Source organism: Mustela nigripes, chromosome 1 (genome assembly GCF_022355385.1).
Source record: "Mustela nigripes isolate SB6536 chromosome 1, MUSNIG.SB6536, whole genome shotgun sequence".
Taxonomy (NCBI): domain Eukaryota; kingdom Metazoa; phylum Chordata; class Mammalia; order Carnivora; family Mustelidae; genus Mustela; species Mustela nigripes.
The window spans coordinates 100,958,047-100,974,263 of NC_081557.1; the positions used below are offsets into that span (position 1 = coordinate 100,958,047).

At 45.5% G+C, this 16,217-nt stretch overlaps 1 protein-coding gene across 1 annotated transcript in view; it reads left to right on the forward strand.

The window, feature by feature from the left end:
• The window catches only part of GUCY1A2 (guanylate cyclase 1 soluble subunit alpha 2), a 308,179-nt gene that overhangs the window by 34,389 nt on the left and 257,573 nt on the right, over positions 1-16,217 (forward strand). Inside the window, exon 6 of the mRNA XM_059406425.1 lies at positions 5,655-5,776. Coding sequence (XP_059262408.1) covers positions 5,655-5,776 — 122 coding nt within the window. The remainder of the gene's footprint in view (positions 1-5,654; positions 5,777-16,217) is intronic.

A 16,217-nucleotide genomic window follows, 5' to 3' on the forward strand; every position in this document is an offset into this window, starting at 1 on the left:
TTTTCCTGACGGTGTCTTCCTCTTCTGTCAGTCCTGGCCTCCCTGTCCCCCTGCCCCTGTCTGAGCCGTTGAATTAAGTAATCGCACCTGTGCTCTGTTTCTCTTAGGGAGACGCAGCTAAGGGCTCTTTATCCCTAACTAGAGAGGAGCATGTTTCCGCCAGTTGAAGGGATTTCAGGCAATTGATAAGAAGTGCTGAGTATTCGTTACCTAGTTCTGGGGGCGGCGGGGGGGGGCACATGTGCCTTTCCAAACCCCTGAAATAAGGCTGTGCCTAAGGGTTGCCTTGAAGTCCTTCAGCTTTTAGGTGCCTTAGGCTGGGAGGACGAATCAGGTTGGGTAACAAGGAGTATAAGCTAGCCCTCCTGGTTTTCGTTTTTTTTTTTTTTTTTTTTTAATATTTAAAAAAATTTAACTTTTTTAATACTAAGAATTTATTTCTTACAAAAAAAATAAATTTTATTTTTTAAAGAAAAAGTGTAGATTCTAGTTGGCAGAGTAGTATCAGTTTGAGGTGTACAGTGCAGCGATTCGGCACTTTCCGGGCCGCCCGGCGCACCTGCTCCCGCCCCCCACCCCCCGCCCCTGTTTTCTCGGTTTTCTGAGTGTTTCTCGGTTTGTCTGTCTTCGCTTCCGGCTCCCTCGTTTCGTGTCTGCGGTTCCGCACAGGCGTGAAATCATGTGGTGTTTGTCTCCTGCTGACTCAGGTCCCTGAGCCCGGCGTCCCCGGCTCCCTCCGCGTCCAGAAGGGCCCTGACCCTGTTTCCAGTCCGGAGCTCAGCCTCTCCTCGCGGCCTCCCAGCGCCCCTTCCTCTCCCCCGAAACCGCCGTGGGCCTCTCTGTCTCTCAGAGCCTCGGGGTCGCCCGCGCATCCCCGCAGCGGAGGCGTCGGTCCCCGCGAGGCCGCGAGCGCGGGGAGCAAGTCCCCGCGGACCCCTCGGGGCGACGCAGCCTCCCTGCGCCCACGAAGTTCGTCTTTCAACATTTGTTCTGTTCCTCGACTTGTCCAGCCCCTCGTCCGCGGGTTTGCTCGTAGAGACCATTCCGGTGGCTCCACGGTCGCCGCGGCCTCTAGAGCCACCGCGACCCCGTGCTGGGGCTTCCCCTGCCCCGCGAGCTGGTCGGTCCAGGCCCGTCACGGACCACCAGGTTAGACGGTGCCGCGGGTTCGCAGGTGCAGGCGTGCGGAGAATCCCCTGCAGCCCTGCTGAAGCCCGAGGGCTGGAAACCGCCCCGGGGCTCCTGACCCCATATATCCCGGGCGCTCAGAGGGCAGCGTTTCTGACCGGTTCGCGGGGGACCTGCCGACAGCCCCCGTGGCTCAGGTGTTACGCTGTGACATCCCTGCTTTCAGCCCTGTGGTGACTTACTGTCCTAGACCCAAATCTGAGCTGTTGCTGGGCTCTGCCTCCGCTCTCCTCTCTGGCTGTAACCCCTCCGCTTCCCCTTTCTACTCCCTGCCTGCCTGGACAGGCCTCTGGGCTTTTCCCAACTGCTGCTTAGCCTCAGGGTCTCAGCTCGTCCCAACTCCATTTTCCTGGAATGCTCAATCCCCACATGTGCATGGGTCACTTTTTTTAATTTTTATTTTTTTAAATACATTAATGTCTCTGTTGAAATGTCACTATCTTCAGAAAAACGTACTCTGGCCACTCATTCTAGGGAAACCCTCCATCCCCTGCTTCTACCTCCCGCCCCTATCATTTTGTGTTGTGTCCCTCTCTGATACTGCTTTTGGTAGAGCTTATCATAGCTTCTGTTGTTGACTTACCTGATGGATTTATCTTTATGCTCCTATGCCTTCATAATTGCTCAGTTCGTAGGAGGGACTAACCTTTTCTTGGGGGTGGGTGAGTAAATGAAGGATATGCACCTGGAGGTCTGTATATACGTGGAGGGGTATGCACTGTGGATGAAAGAGTAGATTGAGCTTGGAAGGGGCATAAGAGGTGGGCTTGAGACACTGCCCAGGCTCTAGTACAGTTCTAATGCCAAGAGCATACATTTTACTGACTTATGGGCTTAATTTCTTATTTATGCTTCATGTTCTGATGCTGTGTGTCAGATTGACTTGGTGTAAGTTTCTCATATTTTTAATTCCTTTTCTCCCCCTCGTAAATTGCATGAGCGCGCTCACCCTGACCGTGTCCTGGTCGTGCAGCTGGTCTTCTTGCCTCGGTGTAAAATGAGAACAGGGTGCTGAGTGTACTTCTTCCTGCTTGTCTCTGTAACTCACCCTTCTAGGGGATGAGCTCACTTCTTGGATGGTGTGGCTGGGAAAGAACAGGGGGAACAAGAGGTGCAAGTAGGAGGCAGGCTGGGTTCACCTTCAGAATTCACAGGCACCGGGATTGAGGGAAGTCTGGTTTATGAGGGCTCTTTTCCTCTGCTGTCATTTTTATCATTATGCCCGGTGCCTCCTTGTCTCTGGGCATCTTGTCCCACGGTTTAGAACCGAGGGCAAATGAGCCGAGAAAATGTGCCTCGGGAGCAAAGCTACCATGTGGCAGATTTACTAGATTTAAAGTCAGTCTCTGCCTTTGAATGACTTAGGGCACCTGACCTAACCTCCCTGAGCCTCTGTTTTCTCATGTTTAAGATGCTAGTAATAGCAGGGTTGGTTGGGCTGACGTTCAGTGAAAGTATAACGATAACATCAGGTCACAGAATCATGGAAAATACTACAGTGCTCGGTATACAAAACTTGTCAGTGTGTTCACTGAGTCATTATTATTACTCTTGCCACTCTTAGTCTCTGACTCCTCTGCACATCAGTGTTTGGTTGTCTGTCCGTTCACCCTCCCACTGCATTATTGCTCTGTCCACCCTGAGTTGCTAGAATTTTGGAATCTTCTTTACCGTTAGGAGCCAAACATGCTGAATTCGTCCTCTGGCTGTAACTTCTTGTACCTGGGAGGTGGCTTTTTTTTTTTTTTTTTCTTCATCCAAATTTCTACCTTTAGAGTGCCTCACCGGCCACTCTGACTCATGTTTACACTATGTGACTCCTACTGGTCCGTAGCTGCTGGGCACAGATTAGCAGGACAGTGCAGACAAAGCAGAGATGTTTTTAAAATCACAATTGGAAAACACACGATAATCTGGCTTCCTGGGATGTGATGTTCCATCATTATATATTTTAAAAACTGAAGTATAAGAAATAGGTATTCAGACTCTTGCCACTCGTTTTGTACTTTTTTTTTTCCCCCCCAACATAAGCATCATTCTTCTCCTATCACAAGTGGGCCTGCTTGCCAACCTCCTATTAGTTTGGGACAACATTTCCTATAGTCATCTGAAATTAAATTGTTATTCCAATTATCACCATGGGCTCCGTGTTTGTTTTGTACACCCAAGCTTCTGTTCCTTTTTTCTTTAGACAGCTGAATAGGGTTAAGCTACAATGATTTCCATAGAACACGAGAAGTGGGTAAACCCAGATTATTCTGGGAAATAAACTTGAATGATACTGCTTTTGCTGTTAGGGTCAGATTTGGGGGCTATCCAGTATTTTATCTAAAAAGTGATCAAGCTTCTTTTTCGTATATTTACATAGAGTATTTGAATGAATGAAAACAGTGAAATAAAAGCTACTATCCATTGATCTATTCAGTGTTTTTGAGGCAATGTACTGGGCACGTTAGGTCTCCTATGTTTTATGTAATGCTGACCATCTATTTCATAAGATCATTGTGTGAAGCTCATTTTACAAATAAGGAAATTGAGGCTATGAGAAAAAATACTTTGTCTAGGGGTCATTCCAGTTAAAACGTGGGAGCCTGATTTTACAAGTAAGCCTGTATTTGTCTGTTTTTAATAACTGCCTTCCCCATTCCACCTTTTATCAAGTGTCCTGCATTCAGGAAACTGTAGTATTTTGCCAGCCTGGTTTATTGGGGTCTGATCTCAGTGAGGTGTGCAGACCTGAGGCCATGTTATTTTTTCTCTTCGGTTATTTCAAACATGCGAGGATGGGTTTCCTTTGATGCTAGCTCAGGCAGATCGCCCGATTTCAGGGAATTTCCAGGAAGTACCAAGTCCACTCCAGGCGAGTCCACATCTTCAGCCCCCTGCCCAGTCTCACCCTTCCACCGCTGCATCGGGCCTCGGTCTGAGCGACTGGGAATACAGCTTAGAGGGGGTATCCTGTGTTTTTTCACTCCTGGGGTCTAGGCTGCCCCCTTCTGGGTTCTTCTCTCTTCTGATGTATTTTTTCTTTTTTTTTTAAGATTTATTTATTTATTTGACAGACTGAGACCACAGGTAGGCAGAGAGGCAGGCAGAGAGAGAGGAGAAAGCAGGCTCCCCACTGAGCAGAGAGCCCAATGCGGGATTCGATCCCAGGACTCTGGGATCATGATCTGAACTGAAGGCAGAGGCTTTAAGCCACTGAGCCACCAGGCACCCCTCTTCTGATGTATTGTATCAGGCAGGAATGAAATGGAAAATGGCAGAAGCTTTTTCAGATTCACTGGTGGTTGGAACAGTCCTGTCTTGACTGTGGTGCCCTCAGTCGGGTCCATGTACAGGTTGTACCTGGACAGTGTGAGAGGGCCCTCCTCCTGGCTCTGAGGACCGCACTCCAGTCTTGCCGGTGGGATCCATCTCCTGCTGGATGGGGAGGGCGGTCAGCAGGGACCACGAATTCTCCCCTCTCTTTCCTGGTATCTCCTCACCCATGGGCAATTCCTGTTTGCCAAATGGAGGTATGGTGCTGCTCCCATTGGCTTCTTGTCCTTTTCCCTGTTAGTAGCTCTTTCTGGAGCTTCCCTCCTCTTAGGAATTATGCCACTTCAGCAGACGTTCATGGTGGATCGCGATACCCAGCCCCCAGTCTTAATCGGGGTGGACCCTCTTTCCCCAGCTGGGCTTCTGCAGGAAGCATGTCCTTTCTCTTTCTCTTGGAGAGGGGAGGGGTAAGAACAGCGCTGTCTCCCAGGCCACTTCCTCGCTCTTCTGAGGATTGCCTTTCAGATTTGTTTCATTCCTTGGTTTCTGTAACCTGGCAGAAGCAGGGACTCGAGTCCTTTCTTAAGTTCTGGTGGAAATGGCTACTCTAGGGGGGAACATGGGAGCCTTAGGTCCCTATTATCTTGAGCGTTGGTGCCTTGGCTCCAATCCAGAGGCGACTGGAGAAGATCCAGGCGACACCTGATGACCCAGGCATTTCGTCATTCTGTCCTCGCAAGAACTTGGGCCTGGGGGTGGGGGGTCTCATTTTATGAGGGGGGCAGGTTACACCCATGGACGTGAGTTCACTTCCCCACGTCTCACAGATGACGGGAAGACCAAAAGACTCCAGATGCTTGCTTCGCGAATTTGTACCATGAGTCAGGCTTTGTGCTCGACGTCTTCCTTGTAGGACCAGGTGACCCACTGGGGCGAAGCGCTCGGACAAGGAAGCCATCTCGGTATCGGCTGCGGATGGGCCGGTGTTTTCACCCGGCGCTGCCGTGTTGATTCCGGCCCCGGGTTCCCAGTCCACGCCGCGAACGCTCACGTTTGCAGCCACTTTTGCCAGAAACGGTGTCTAAAAGCTGCCATTATTTTAGAATGTGGCTACACCAGGGCACAGACGGCGTGTGCTCGTGTGTACGCATACTCGCGCGTGGTTTAAAAGTGGCCTCCGTGTGCTAATTCTGTTTTCTTCTTAGTTACAGGGATGCAGAAAGGAATTTCCACAGTATCTCTAACAGATGGTCCTATGCAGACCATTCCAGCAAAGAGGAAGTCGAAGACGTCTCAGGAATCCTTCAGTGCACCGCTAACATGCTCGGTACATTAACTCTGTATTCCTGTGGGGGACATGGCAGGAGGGGAAGGGGGCAGACGGTATAAACGTTTCATTTTCTGCTAATGGGAGGACTAGAGGTGAAGACAAAGGAAGGCGAAGACCTTGTCTTCAAGTGATTTAATGTCGACACTCCTGGAGATGTTTAAGTGCAAATTACGTGCCTGCCATTTACTTGGAGGGTGAAAAACACAATAATAATACTCGCCTTCCAGGAAAACCTGGAATTTGTATGTTGGGACTCGCCTCCTGTGATCCGTATTTTTCTGGCTCTGAACCTCGACTGAAGTTGGGGATCTTCCTGTCTGAGCCTGTGATTGTCCAGTCTCTAATAATTTCAGTATTGTTATCACTGTTGTTCGTGAGAGGCCGCGGCTGGAGCGGGAGGGCAGCTCACACGTCCTCCCAGGGGCGCAAGGACTCAGCAGTGAGGCAGGTCGTCTCCTGAGGTATTTGTCTGTGTGTGCGTGTGTGTGTCCATCTTGAAGATCCCAGTGTTCGTGACGGCAGGACTGTTGGATGCTCCCAGCATGGCTAGGGGGTGAAGTGAGCTGTACCGAATCATGCCGTCTTAAGGCACCCGGAGTGAGCTGTGCTATCTTACTGTCTGGTGTTGGTGGTGTGTGAGAGCTGCGTCACGTGGATACCATAGCAGGGATATTTTTTGCCCCAAAGTCTTACATGGGTTTTTAATTAAAAAAAAAAAAACACAAAAAAAAAAACAACAATATCAAATTTGGGGGGAGCCCTCCCTTTTCCTTATTACTCAGACAGGGACCTGTGGAATGTTGGTAGGGAACAACCAGTCTTAGTGACTAACTCCGTATAGAACTCAGGATCCCCTTTCCCTCAGGGTCTGATCGTGAGGACTGGGACAAACTTGTTTGCCTGACTCTCTTTACCCCTTAGAGTAAGTGCTTTCATGGGAGACCTTGGGGTGCCTCCTACCACAGATTCCAGGTGACTTCAAACCACGAGTCTACCAGATTTTTCTAAACATACTGACTGCCAGAGGTAGCTCTGGTTTTTGTACCCTGGAGCCTTGATGACGTCTACCCGTTGATAACATTTTCATTCCGGCTAAACCCAGAATGTTCTGTGAAGAACTTGGACCTTTTGTGAGGAATGGTTTGTCTATAATATAAGCAAGGGAGTGAGGGACAGTGAAAAGGAAGCCCACGGGTTCCCAGGGGGACTTAACCTTAGTCCCCCTTAATGTATACAGAGGCAGGGATGTCCTTCTACCCCAGGGAACTTAGTTATTGCAGAAGAGAAGGGATAAGAACAAATGGGGGCCAGGGCTTGGCGTGACCCAGACTATTTATAGTTTTGTCCGTTAGTTTAAAAAAAAAAAAAAGGAGCAAGTAAGGTTGCTAACTTGGAAAGGCAAGGGTAATTTGTTAAATGGATCATGTTTTAATGCCACCATTTTATAGAAGAAGGGACATCTTAACTCTCCCCCCAATAGGCCTAACCTCCAATAAAAGATGGGCATTTAAATAGAATAAACTTAGTTCAATGACCAAGAAAGAAAAGAAGTAAGGAAGGGAAGGAGGAAGCCTGAGCTCTGTCATCAACCTTCATTTCTCTGGAGACTTGGTGGGCTAAGATGGTGCCCCATGAAGGGATGCAGGAGAATCTTGGCAGAGGGATGTTTACTATTTGGAAAAGCGGTTCTTGATTTGAGCAGTTCGTAAATATTTCCCTGCCCCTCACCATCTCCTTGCCTTGTGCTCCCCGCCTGGCCAGCGGGAGGGCGTGAAGTGTCCAGGGTAAAGCTGTGGGGGTGCTGAAGGCCTCTGCACCCGCTTGCTCTTGGGGCCGGCAGTTGGGCGAGTAACCACCAGGGGACGCTGTTGGCCCAGCACCGCGTCGTTGTCTGGCGTGGCCTGGAGCTGCAGATCCCCTAGTCAGAGGGAAGTCTCCGGAAAGTGCTACCTGATATTAGGGAAAGAGTGGTTTTAGTAGACTAGAGCAATTAGACTTTTTTATTTTTTCTTTTTTTAAAAGATTTTATTTATTTATTTGACAGAGAGAGACCCAGCGAGAGAGGGAACACAAGCAGGGGGAGTGGAAGAGGGAGAAGCAGGCTTCCGGTGGAGCAGGGAGCCCGATGCGGGGCTCGATCCTAGGACCCTGGAATCATGACCCAAGCTGAAGGCAGACACTTAACAACTGAGCCACCCAGGCAACCCCATTAGATTAAAAAAAAATTATTTAAAAATATATTTTTTATATTTTTATTTATTTATATAAAAATTTTAATTTTTATATATTTAAAAAATATTTAAAAAATTTTATTTATTGATTAGAGAACAAGAGCCAGGGGGAGGAGCAGAGGAAGAAACAGACTTCCCACTCAGCAGGGAGCCCAGTGATGTGGGGCTTGATTCTCAGACCCAAGGATCATGACCTGAGCCCAAGGTAGACACTTAACTAACTGAGCCACCCAGGTGCCCTGAGAGATGAGATTTTATTTACCCCTTAGTAATAATGGTAATTTTTAAAATGTACAATAATGGTAATTAGTAAAAATAATGGTAGAAAATAATGGTAATTAGTGAAATGTAAAAAGCATAATCTTTTTTTAAAAAAATATTTATTTATTTGACACAGAGAGAGACCACAAGCAGGCAGAGGTGGGGGGGGAGGGGTGAGCAGGCTCCCTGCTGAGCAGAGAGCTTGATGCGGGCCTCCATCCCAGGACCCTGAGATCATGACCTGAGCCGAAGGCAGAGGCGTTAACCCGATGAGCCACCCAGGTGCCCCTAAAAAGCATGATCTTGTACAACTTAAATTTTTGAAGAAGAAAACGAAATGTCTGCCGTCTGTTGACCAGAGACTGGCGTGGGTCCAACAGGTGACGACGGGCTTGAGCGTAGCCTGTTCTGAGTCTTGTCTTGTCACGACTCCTGCAATATGGACGGCCTGAGGACAAAGGTAACAGCTTCACTGGTCAGAGTCCTTGGAAACTGTGTTTTCAACAAGTCATGGAACTGTGGTTGATCTCGGTTTGCTGAGATTTCCTCTTGTTCAGTGACATTTAAATTCTCCTGGGCAATCACTTATGAGAAGGCAAAAATCCATCAACTCCATGAAGAGAAAAGCATGACCTGAGAAAGGAGCCGTCTTTGGAGTGAGGGAGTTTGGCACAGAAATAGAGAGTCTTGGCCAGGTTCAGAGAATCCTTCTAGATGGGTACCTGTGGGAGATTTTCCAACAGTACGATACACATTCATCACCTTTGGGTGGCATGGTTAGAATATGGTGTATTTGGACAGGGAGTACATACTTCTCTTGTCTACTTCGTCAACCAGGAGCTAGTAGTAGAGACGAGAAATGGGTGTTGAGTTATCTGTGTGTTGCTTCACTTATTATCAAGAAAGATTAAAAGTCCTTAGGTCAGAAAATAGGACTAGGGAAGCCAGTTTTGCTTCTTGCAAAATGACCTTATCTGTCAGCTTATGTATTTCTCTAGAGGGTTTGATCATGTGCTGGCTTTTTAGGTTGAAGTTTGAGTCGAGTGGTTGGCCTGCAATGAAAGGACCTACAGAATGGGAGAAATCTTGCTGCAGAAAACAGGCTTGGCCTCTGTCCCGTATTTGTTCTGTTGCTTCCTTCCTAGGACTCTCTGGAAACACATGTGTGGTGGAGTGGGTCATCCCTTTCCTAGTAATGGGACGGAATTGTTTCCAGATCAACATTTTGCCATTTATTTCTCTCTCTCTCTCTTTTTGGCTTCGAAACTGGTAGTTGCTATTTTTCGTCTCATCATTTACAAATTAGGGATATTAAGGACAGACTGCTCAGAGTCTATTATTCGCCTCCTTTTGGTGCTCTGGCCGTCCCGCTTTTAATGCGGGACCTCTCCAAAGAGGCTTTTAAACTCTGGGAAAGGCTATACAGAGAAAGATCGCTGTGAACTCTGCCCTCCCCGCTGGAGGCTTTCTGTGTGAAATTTACTGCTTTATTTGGAATAGATCTTCTGCTCACCAAAATGATCTAATTTTAGTTGCCTGAAAAATTATGGCTTTTCCAGTCATAATTTGCGAAACCCATTTTTAGCTCCAATTAAAAGTAGTACAATGTATTTATATTCTTAGGTGCAACATTGAGTATTTTCTTGGATATGGAAATGCTTCAGTGGTACAAAGGAGTGTCTATGAGAAAGTGCTGAAGGATCAGTATCATGTATCTGTGTTTGTTGCTGAAGTGTTAGCACCTGGTCTTGTGGTCTGGACTTAGGTAATGCTGGGGGACAGGGATAGAGGAAGGAGAGTTAAGGAAAAAAGATACCAAGTAGCTAGCTTCCTTACATAATGCAACGCAGAATAAATGAGGGTTTTGGCTATTTCAGTCGTTTGTTTTCTTTGGGCTTTTTCTTACCAACCCAGGCAGAGTCTGGGACATTCCAGGATATGCGGGACAACAGAAGGATGGATAGCTAACTACTTGGGTGCGCCCCTTTGTTTTCCTTGCAACAAAGTAACCCTCTCTGTTCAGAAAAGCATCAGAGGACTATCGTCCTAAATAGGCAGGATAACAAGGCCTTAATCACCTTGGAGCAGTGCCTTTCCACATCCCCCTTTTAGCCTTGGAGATAGGAAGCAAGATGTTAAAGTGGCGTTAGGTTTGGTCCTATACTCTGGCAGGGCCGTCTCAGTCCTGGCCTGTTTGACTTCTGCTGAAGGGGTTGTGGGTGTGGCGTTTGGAGAACATCTGGTGCTGTAGGATGGAGGAGGTGTGGAGGGAAAAGGTCCTTGCACAACCAGATACCTGGTATCTGGTTTCTGGTAGAAATCAGAAGTGAGCGCTCGGGGTCATCCCCTTGCCGGGACGGAGCGCGAACTCGGGGCTGCTGGTTTGGTAGGAGCAGGTATGTATTGAGTATGAGCGAGTGTAGCCACCTGCTGCTTTCGCTACATGCATTTTCTCTCCAAAGAATCAAAGACCTGAAGGGTGGAAGAACGGCCATCCAAGTGTTCTCTCTTTTAAAAAAGAAGGTCTTCTGGGAGAGTGAGGCTTTATGGCCTGCAAAAACCCAGCATGTCTCAAGTCAGAATCAGGAGCAATGTCATGGGGATATTGATTGGGAAAGGGCTGGTGAGGAAGACGGAGGACCTGGCCTGTGGGGCGCAGAGCTCACGGCTTCTTCCTGGCGGCAGGGACTCTGAGACCCTCTGAAGGCAGAGCGCTCTGTCCAGTGCCACCCATTCCAGAATCCTTAGCCGACAGAGCGTTTTATTTTGTTTTGCTTTATGAGCAATAATTTGTTGTTTATAGGTTAACTTGTCTGTGCTTTTTGGTTTATATCATGATGGGGAATGTGCACTTTGCAGCCTTCTAAATGACCATAAAACTGTGAAGGATTAGTCAGCCTACTTAGGGTTAAGCTTACTTTGGGGGTTTTCTTGGAATAAATCTAACGCATGCTCCAGTTCACTAAAGAATTACACGATTAACGTCTTTAGAGTCTTGGAGAACGAGTTGGTGCGATAACCACTTAATATTTTCATTGAAGAATTAGGATCAATGGCAGCAGATACATTCTACTGATATAATTCTTGTTACAGTAACTTGGTAACTGATAATTTTTCCTTTTTACTAAAAGTAAATCATGTCAGTATCTTTATAAAATGAATTAGAGTTAGTGTTTGGAGGAGACTTAATTTCTTAATTGATTTAATAATGGCATTATAATATACTAGTGGTTCAGAGCAAAAATGAGCCAGATTATTGGGGTTGAATTTGAAGTTTAGCTACTTAGTGGCTGTATGGATTTGAACGAGTTACTTCATCTTTCCCATACTTTACGTTTCTCATTTTGTAAGATGGTTATAATATAACTACTTACCTCCCACAGTCATTAGGAAGATGAAATAATTTAATTTATACAAAGTACTTAAAGCTGCCTGAGAAATAAGAAATGCTACACAAGCATTTGCTCTGAGTATTGGATATTCTCAGAATAAAATTTGCATCAGCCCTGGGAGGTCTGTATCGCTCACTTCTATGGCTGAGGAAGTGGGTACTTTGTTAACTTGTTAGGTTTCCTTGTCAGGGACAAGGAGCCACAGAAGCAGAATTTATACCCAGGTCAGTCTGATTCCCAACCTCTTGTTCTTTCCAGTGCTTTCTGCTGCCTTCTAGAGTTGTTGGATTGAGGCGGACTTTCTATCACTTCTCTTTTGCTAATTGCACAAGTCTTTCTGGGTCTGTGAACTGTGACTGTTTTACTTAGTTCATTCCTGTTCCAAAGTGTACCTGGGATATTTGCTTATATGTAGTAAGTAGTACCCAAAACATTTCTCCCTGGTCCTGAGGAGAGCACTTTTTTTTTTTTTTTTCATAATTTGGATCTTTTTCAGTTCAGAGATAGTATTTTCCTTTAGATTTCATGTGTTGACAATGCCAGTGAGGGGTGATGTGTTTGTACTCATGACACAAACAGGTTTCTCAGTTGAGCCTTTATAAAGATACACCAGTTCTGTTGGCTAAGATTTCAAGCTTATCTTGGCATTTACCTGGCTTAACATGTTAGACCTCACGGGTGGGGCACAAAGCCTCAAAAGGTGGTACTTCTCATAACATTGATTTTTTTTTTTTTTAATGGATGTTGCCTTTTAAAGTTTAGGAACACTGTCATGGTATCTCATTAGGAAAGTCATTATAATATCTCATTGAATAACACAGATTAATAACATAATTTAATTCCTAACCAAGGTCTTGAGGAGCAGGTCTAGGTAAATTGGGAAGAACTCTGTTTTCTGTTCTCTGCTCACATACTTTGCCCGAAGTGCTTAGATAGGGCACGTGGGTCTAAGAAGGAATGAGACCACTCTGGGGGACACTAACTCCAATATGTGTCAAGTAAATACTTGAATAAAAATGGAATCTTCACTCCTGCATATCCGTTTCAGAAGATAGAAATAAGTTGAACAGAAATGTGAAATGCTTTCTCTCCTCCCAGAGACACTTTCTTAGAGACACTTTCTTATTTTAGGAGTATTTTCTTCTGACTCTTTCGACCAGCCTTTTCCCATTTGTCCTTTTTATTACTTTTTTTTTTCTTTCTTTTTTGTCTTCTCTGTTTATCTCTATTGCATTTTCTTCTGCCACTACTGACTTCATCTGGCGCTTCTCTGTATGGGAGGGCAACTTCTTACATCCTACATTCCTCACACTGTTACTCTCTTTCTGAATTCTTCAGGAGATAGGATTTTGTTTTTTTTTTCCCCTTAAATTTTAAAAAATGATTAATTTCAGTATAGTTTTAGATTTATAGAAAAGCCATGAAGATAGTTTATAAATTTCTCATATATCCCACGTTCCTTTCTTCTGTTATTGATACCTGACATTACTGTGGTACTTGGGTCCCAGTTAGTGAGCAAGTATTCCTGTATTGTTACTGACTAAATTCCATGCTTTATTCAGGTATCTTTTGTTTTATCTGTTTTCCGTTCCAGGATCTCACTTAAGATACCATAATACATTTGGTGGTCTTATCTTGCTAGACCCTCTTGTTTGTGACAGTTGCTCAGATTTTCCTTATTTTCAATGGACTTGATGGTTCTGAGGTGTACTGGTTGGTCTTGCAGTTGTCTGTTGGGGGCTCTGACGTGTGTGTGCGTGTGTGTGTGTGTGTGTGTGTGCGTGCGTGTGTATGTGTATAACATTTCCTCCCTTTCTAACACTACAAGATGCCCCAGGCTCGTCTTGTGTATTTTCCGCCCCAGCCCTAGATTCAGCTGTCTATCCAAGGAGTCGTGGTTCCTTTCACTGGAGAATGGTGTTAGAAACCAAAATCTGGGTGCTAGGAGTACTGTTGCTACTGGTGTATTCTTGTTTCCAAGCCGTCGCAGATGACGGAGCAGGGAAATATGTCTGTGTCGATAACTCACGAATATATGCTTATCTGTGACTGTTTCTGTAGGTGCTCCTCCGTATCTGTATTGCGCTAAATATGCATCCATAGTGCTCCAACCGTGGGCGTCATTCTGACCCTTCCGCCTTGCTTGTCTGTAACCTCCTACTGCCCCAGTGGGAAACTTGGCTCTTACTGGCCATCCCTTCAGTCTGCTCAGTTGTTGGATTGCTGTATGCACGGACAGTTGTTCCAGAGAATACGTACACCCATGGGAGAAGGTGGTATCAGCCACAAGTGGAGTGTTAGTGTCCATTTTTGGAGTATGAAGCTACGTGTTGAGTTTTAGGGACTCCACTCATATCCAGTGTTAGGGCAGCACCTTTCTCCTCCACCACCTCCAGCAAGGTGTTTCTCATACAATTATAAAATAGTAACATCCTTTTATCACACTCTTAATTCTGTCCTGTGATTCTGTGATAGCCTACAAAATAGAAAAAAATCTGTTACATGATAATATATAATATACAAATGTATTTCTCTATATATAATATATAATTTATGGGCGCCTGGGTGGCTTCCTGGGTTAAGCCGCTGCCTTCGGCTCAGGTCATGATCTCAGGGTCCTGGGATCGAGTCCCGCATTGGGTTCTCTGCTCCTCGGGGAGCCTGCTTCCTCCTCTCTCTCTCTCTGCCTGCCTCTCTGCCTACTTGTGATCTCTCTGTGTCAAATGAATAAATAAAATCTTTAAATATATATATATATAATTTATATTAATATATAAAGATAAAAATCTATTTAACTTGTGTATTAAGGTTTACATTCTGTGCTGGAAAATTCTGAGTATTGATAAATGCATAGTTTCATGTATCTATCATTAAAGTATCCTGTGGAGTCTTTGAAATGTCCTAAAAAAAAAAGTCCCCTACGCTTCACCCATTCAAACCTGACCTCCTCTCTGCATCAGACCCCTGGCAACTACAGATCTGTTTGTCCTTCTGTAGTTTTGTCTTTTTCAGAATGCCCTATAAATGGAATCACACAATACTTAAACTTTTTACATTTTTTTAATACTACATCAATAAATTATAGAAGTATACTTTTTTTCCTGTGGCTTAGCAGTAGGCATTTAGGATTAATACACAACTTTGTGTGGCTTGATGGTCGATTCCTTTTTAATCTCAGGATAGTATTTCATCCCAGATGAAGGACCCCACTCTTGGCTTCTGCATTCACCTCTTGAAGGGCAGCCTGGTTGTTTCTGTTTTTGGCAACTATGGGTAAACCTGCGGTAAACATTCAACCGCAGGTTTTTATGTAGCCTGAGGTTTCATTTGGCCAATGTCTAGGAATAGGATTGCCACATTTTGTTTGTTAGCTTTGTAAGAAACTGCTAAGATGCCTTCTCCAGTGGCTGTGCCATTTCTTGCTCCTCCTATCCAGAAATGGGTATTGTCAAGTTTTGTTTGGTCTGTTTTTAAAATTTTTGTCCTTCTAATTGACGGGCCTTTTCCCTTGACATTTCATAAACAGCACCTGCTGTCTTATTAATAATTTCAATGTATACCAAGGAGAGTTAAGTATTTTGTTTTCCTGCTTTATCATCCCTTTTCAAGATCTTAGGACTGAGTGGACACACCGCTTGAAAAATTCTGAATCGGGGCAGAGATTGTCCATGGTACTACTAGGTAGAATCTTTATCTTTGGTTTAGTAAAAATAAGTCCCGGAACAGAGTTAGTTAGAAATGTTAGGATTTGGATGTAAATTTAAGTGACATTAAGCCCACAAACAGTCCTGACGTCTTCTGTGCCCCCGGCCTGCAGAGTAATTCCTGAACTAACCTCCTAGTACTCAGGCCATTCTCAGAAGCGGGTTTCTCAAGCCTCTTCCACAATCCCCATTACTCTTCTCAGGCAGTTGTATCTCTTGCATTTAGGATCTGCCGCGTTCCTACCAGGGGAACAAGTTAGGTGTGACTCAGAGCAGATGAGAGGGGAGTGCAGGCAGGTCGGGCTGCTCACAGAGGGTCACCCCGTTAGCACGTGGGGCAGCCGCGAGACCGTGAGGCTCCCACATGAGAGGCTGCGGCATTGTCTGCGGAGCCCTCCACTGCCTCTGTGAGAAGAGAGTCATGGCTGTTTCCGTTTTTCCTCTGAGTTGGAAGGAAGCTTATTCTTCCGTTACTGTATGGGAGAGAGGAGTGGGAGCCCATAGCATTGCCTGGGTCGGACTCCAAGCCCATTTTTGTTGCCATCCTTGGACCCATGACCCATTTCATAGTGATCTGGCACGGTTCCTCTTTTAATCTAAACACCGTGTTTGGAGCCTTTTCACTCAAATGAACACCCCACCTCCCCTTCTGCCTTCGCTTTTTCCTTTTTATGTGATGACTTTTATTCGTCAGATAAATCATTTCTGCGTGGAGGTCTACTTTTAAAAAAATTTTTGGTACCTTATGTTCTGTTTTCATGGTGCTTTGCTACAGAGCTCGGACTGTGGGACCGCTATACATTTTAATAGCTTGCTATGTAGTTATCCTGAGAATTAATGAAAAGTAAGA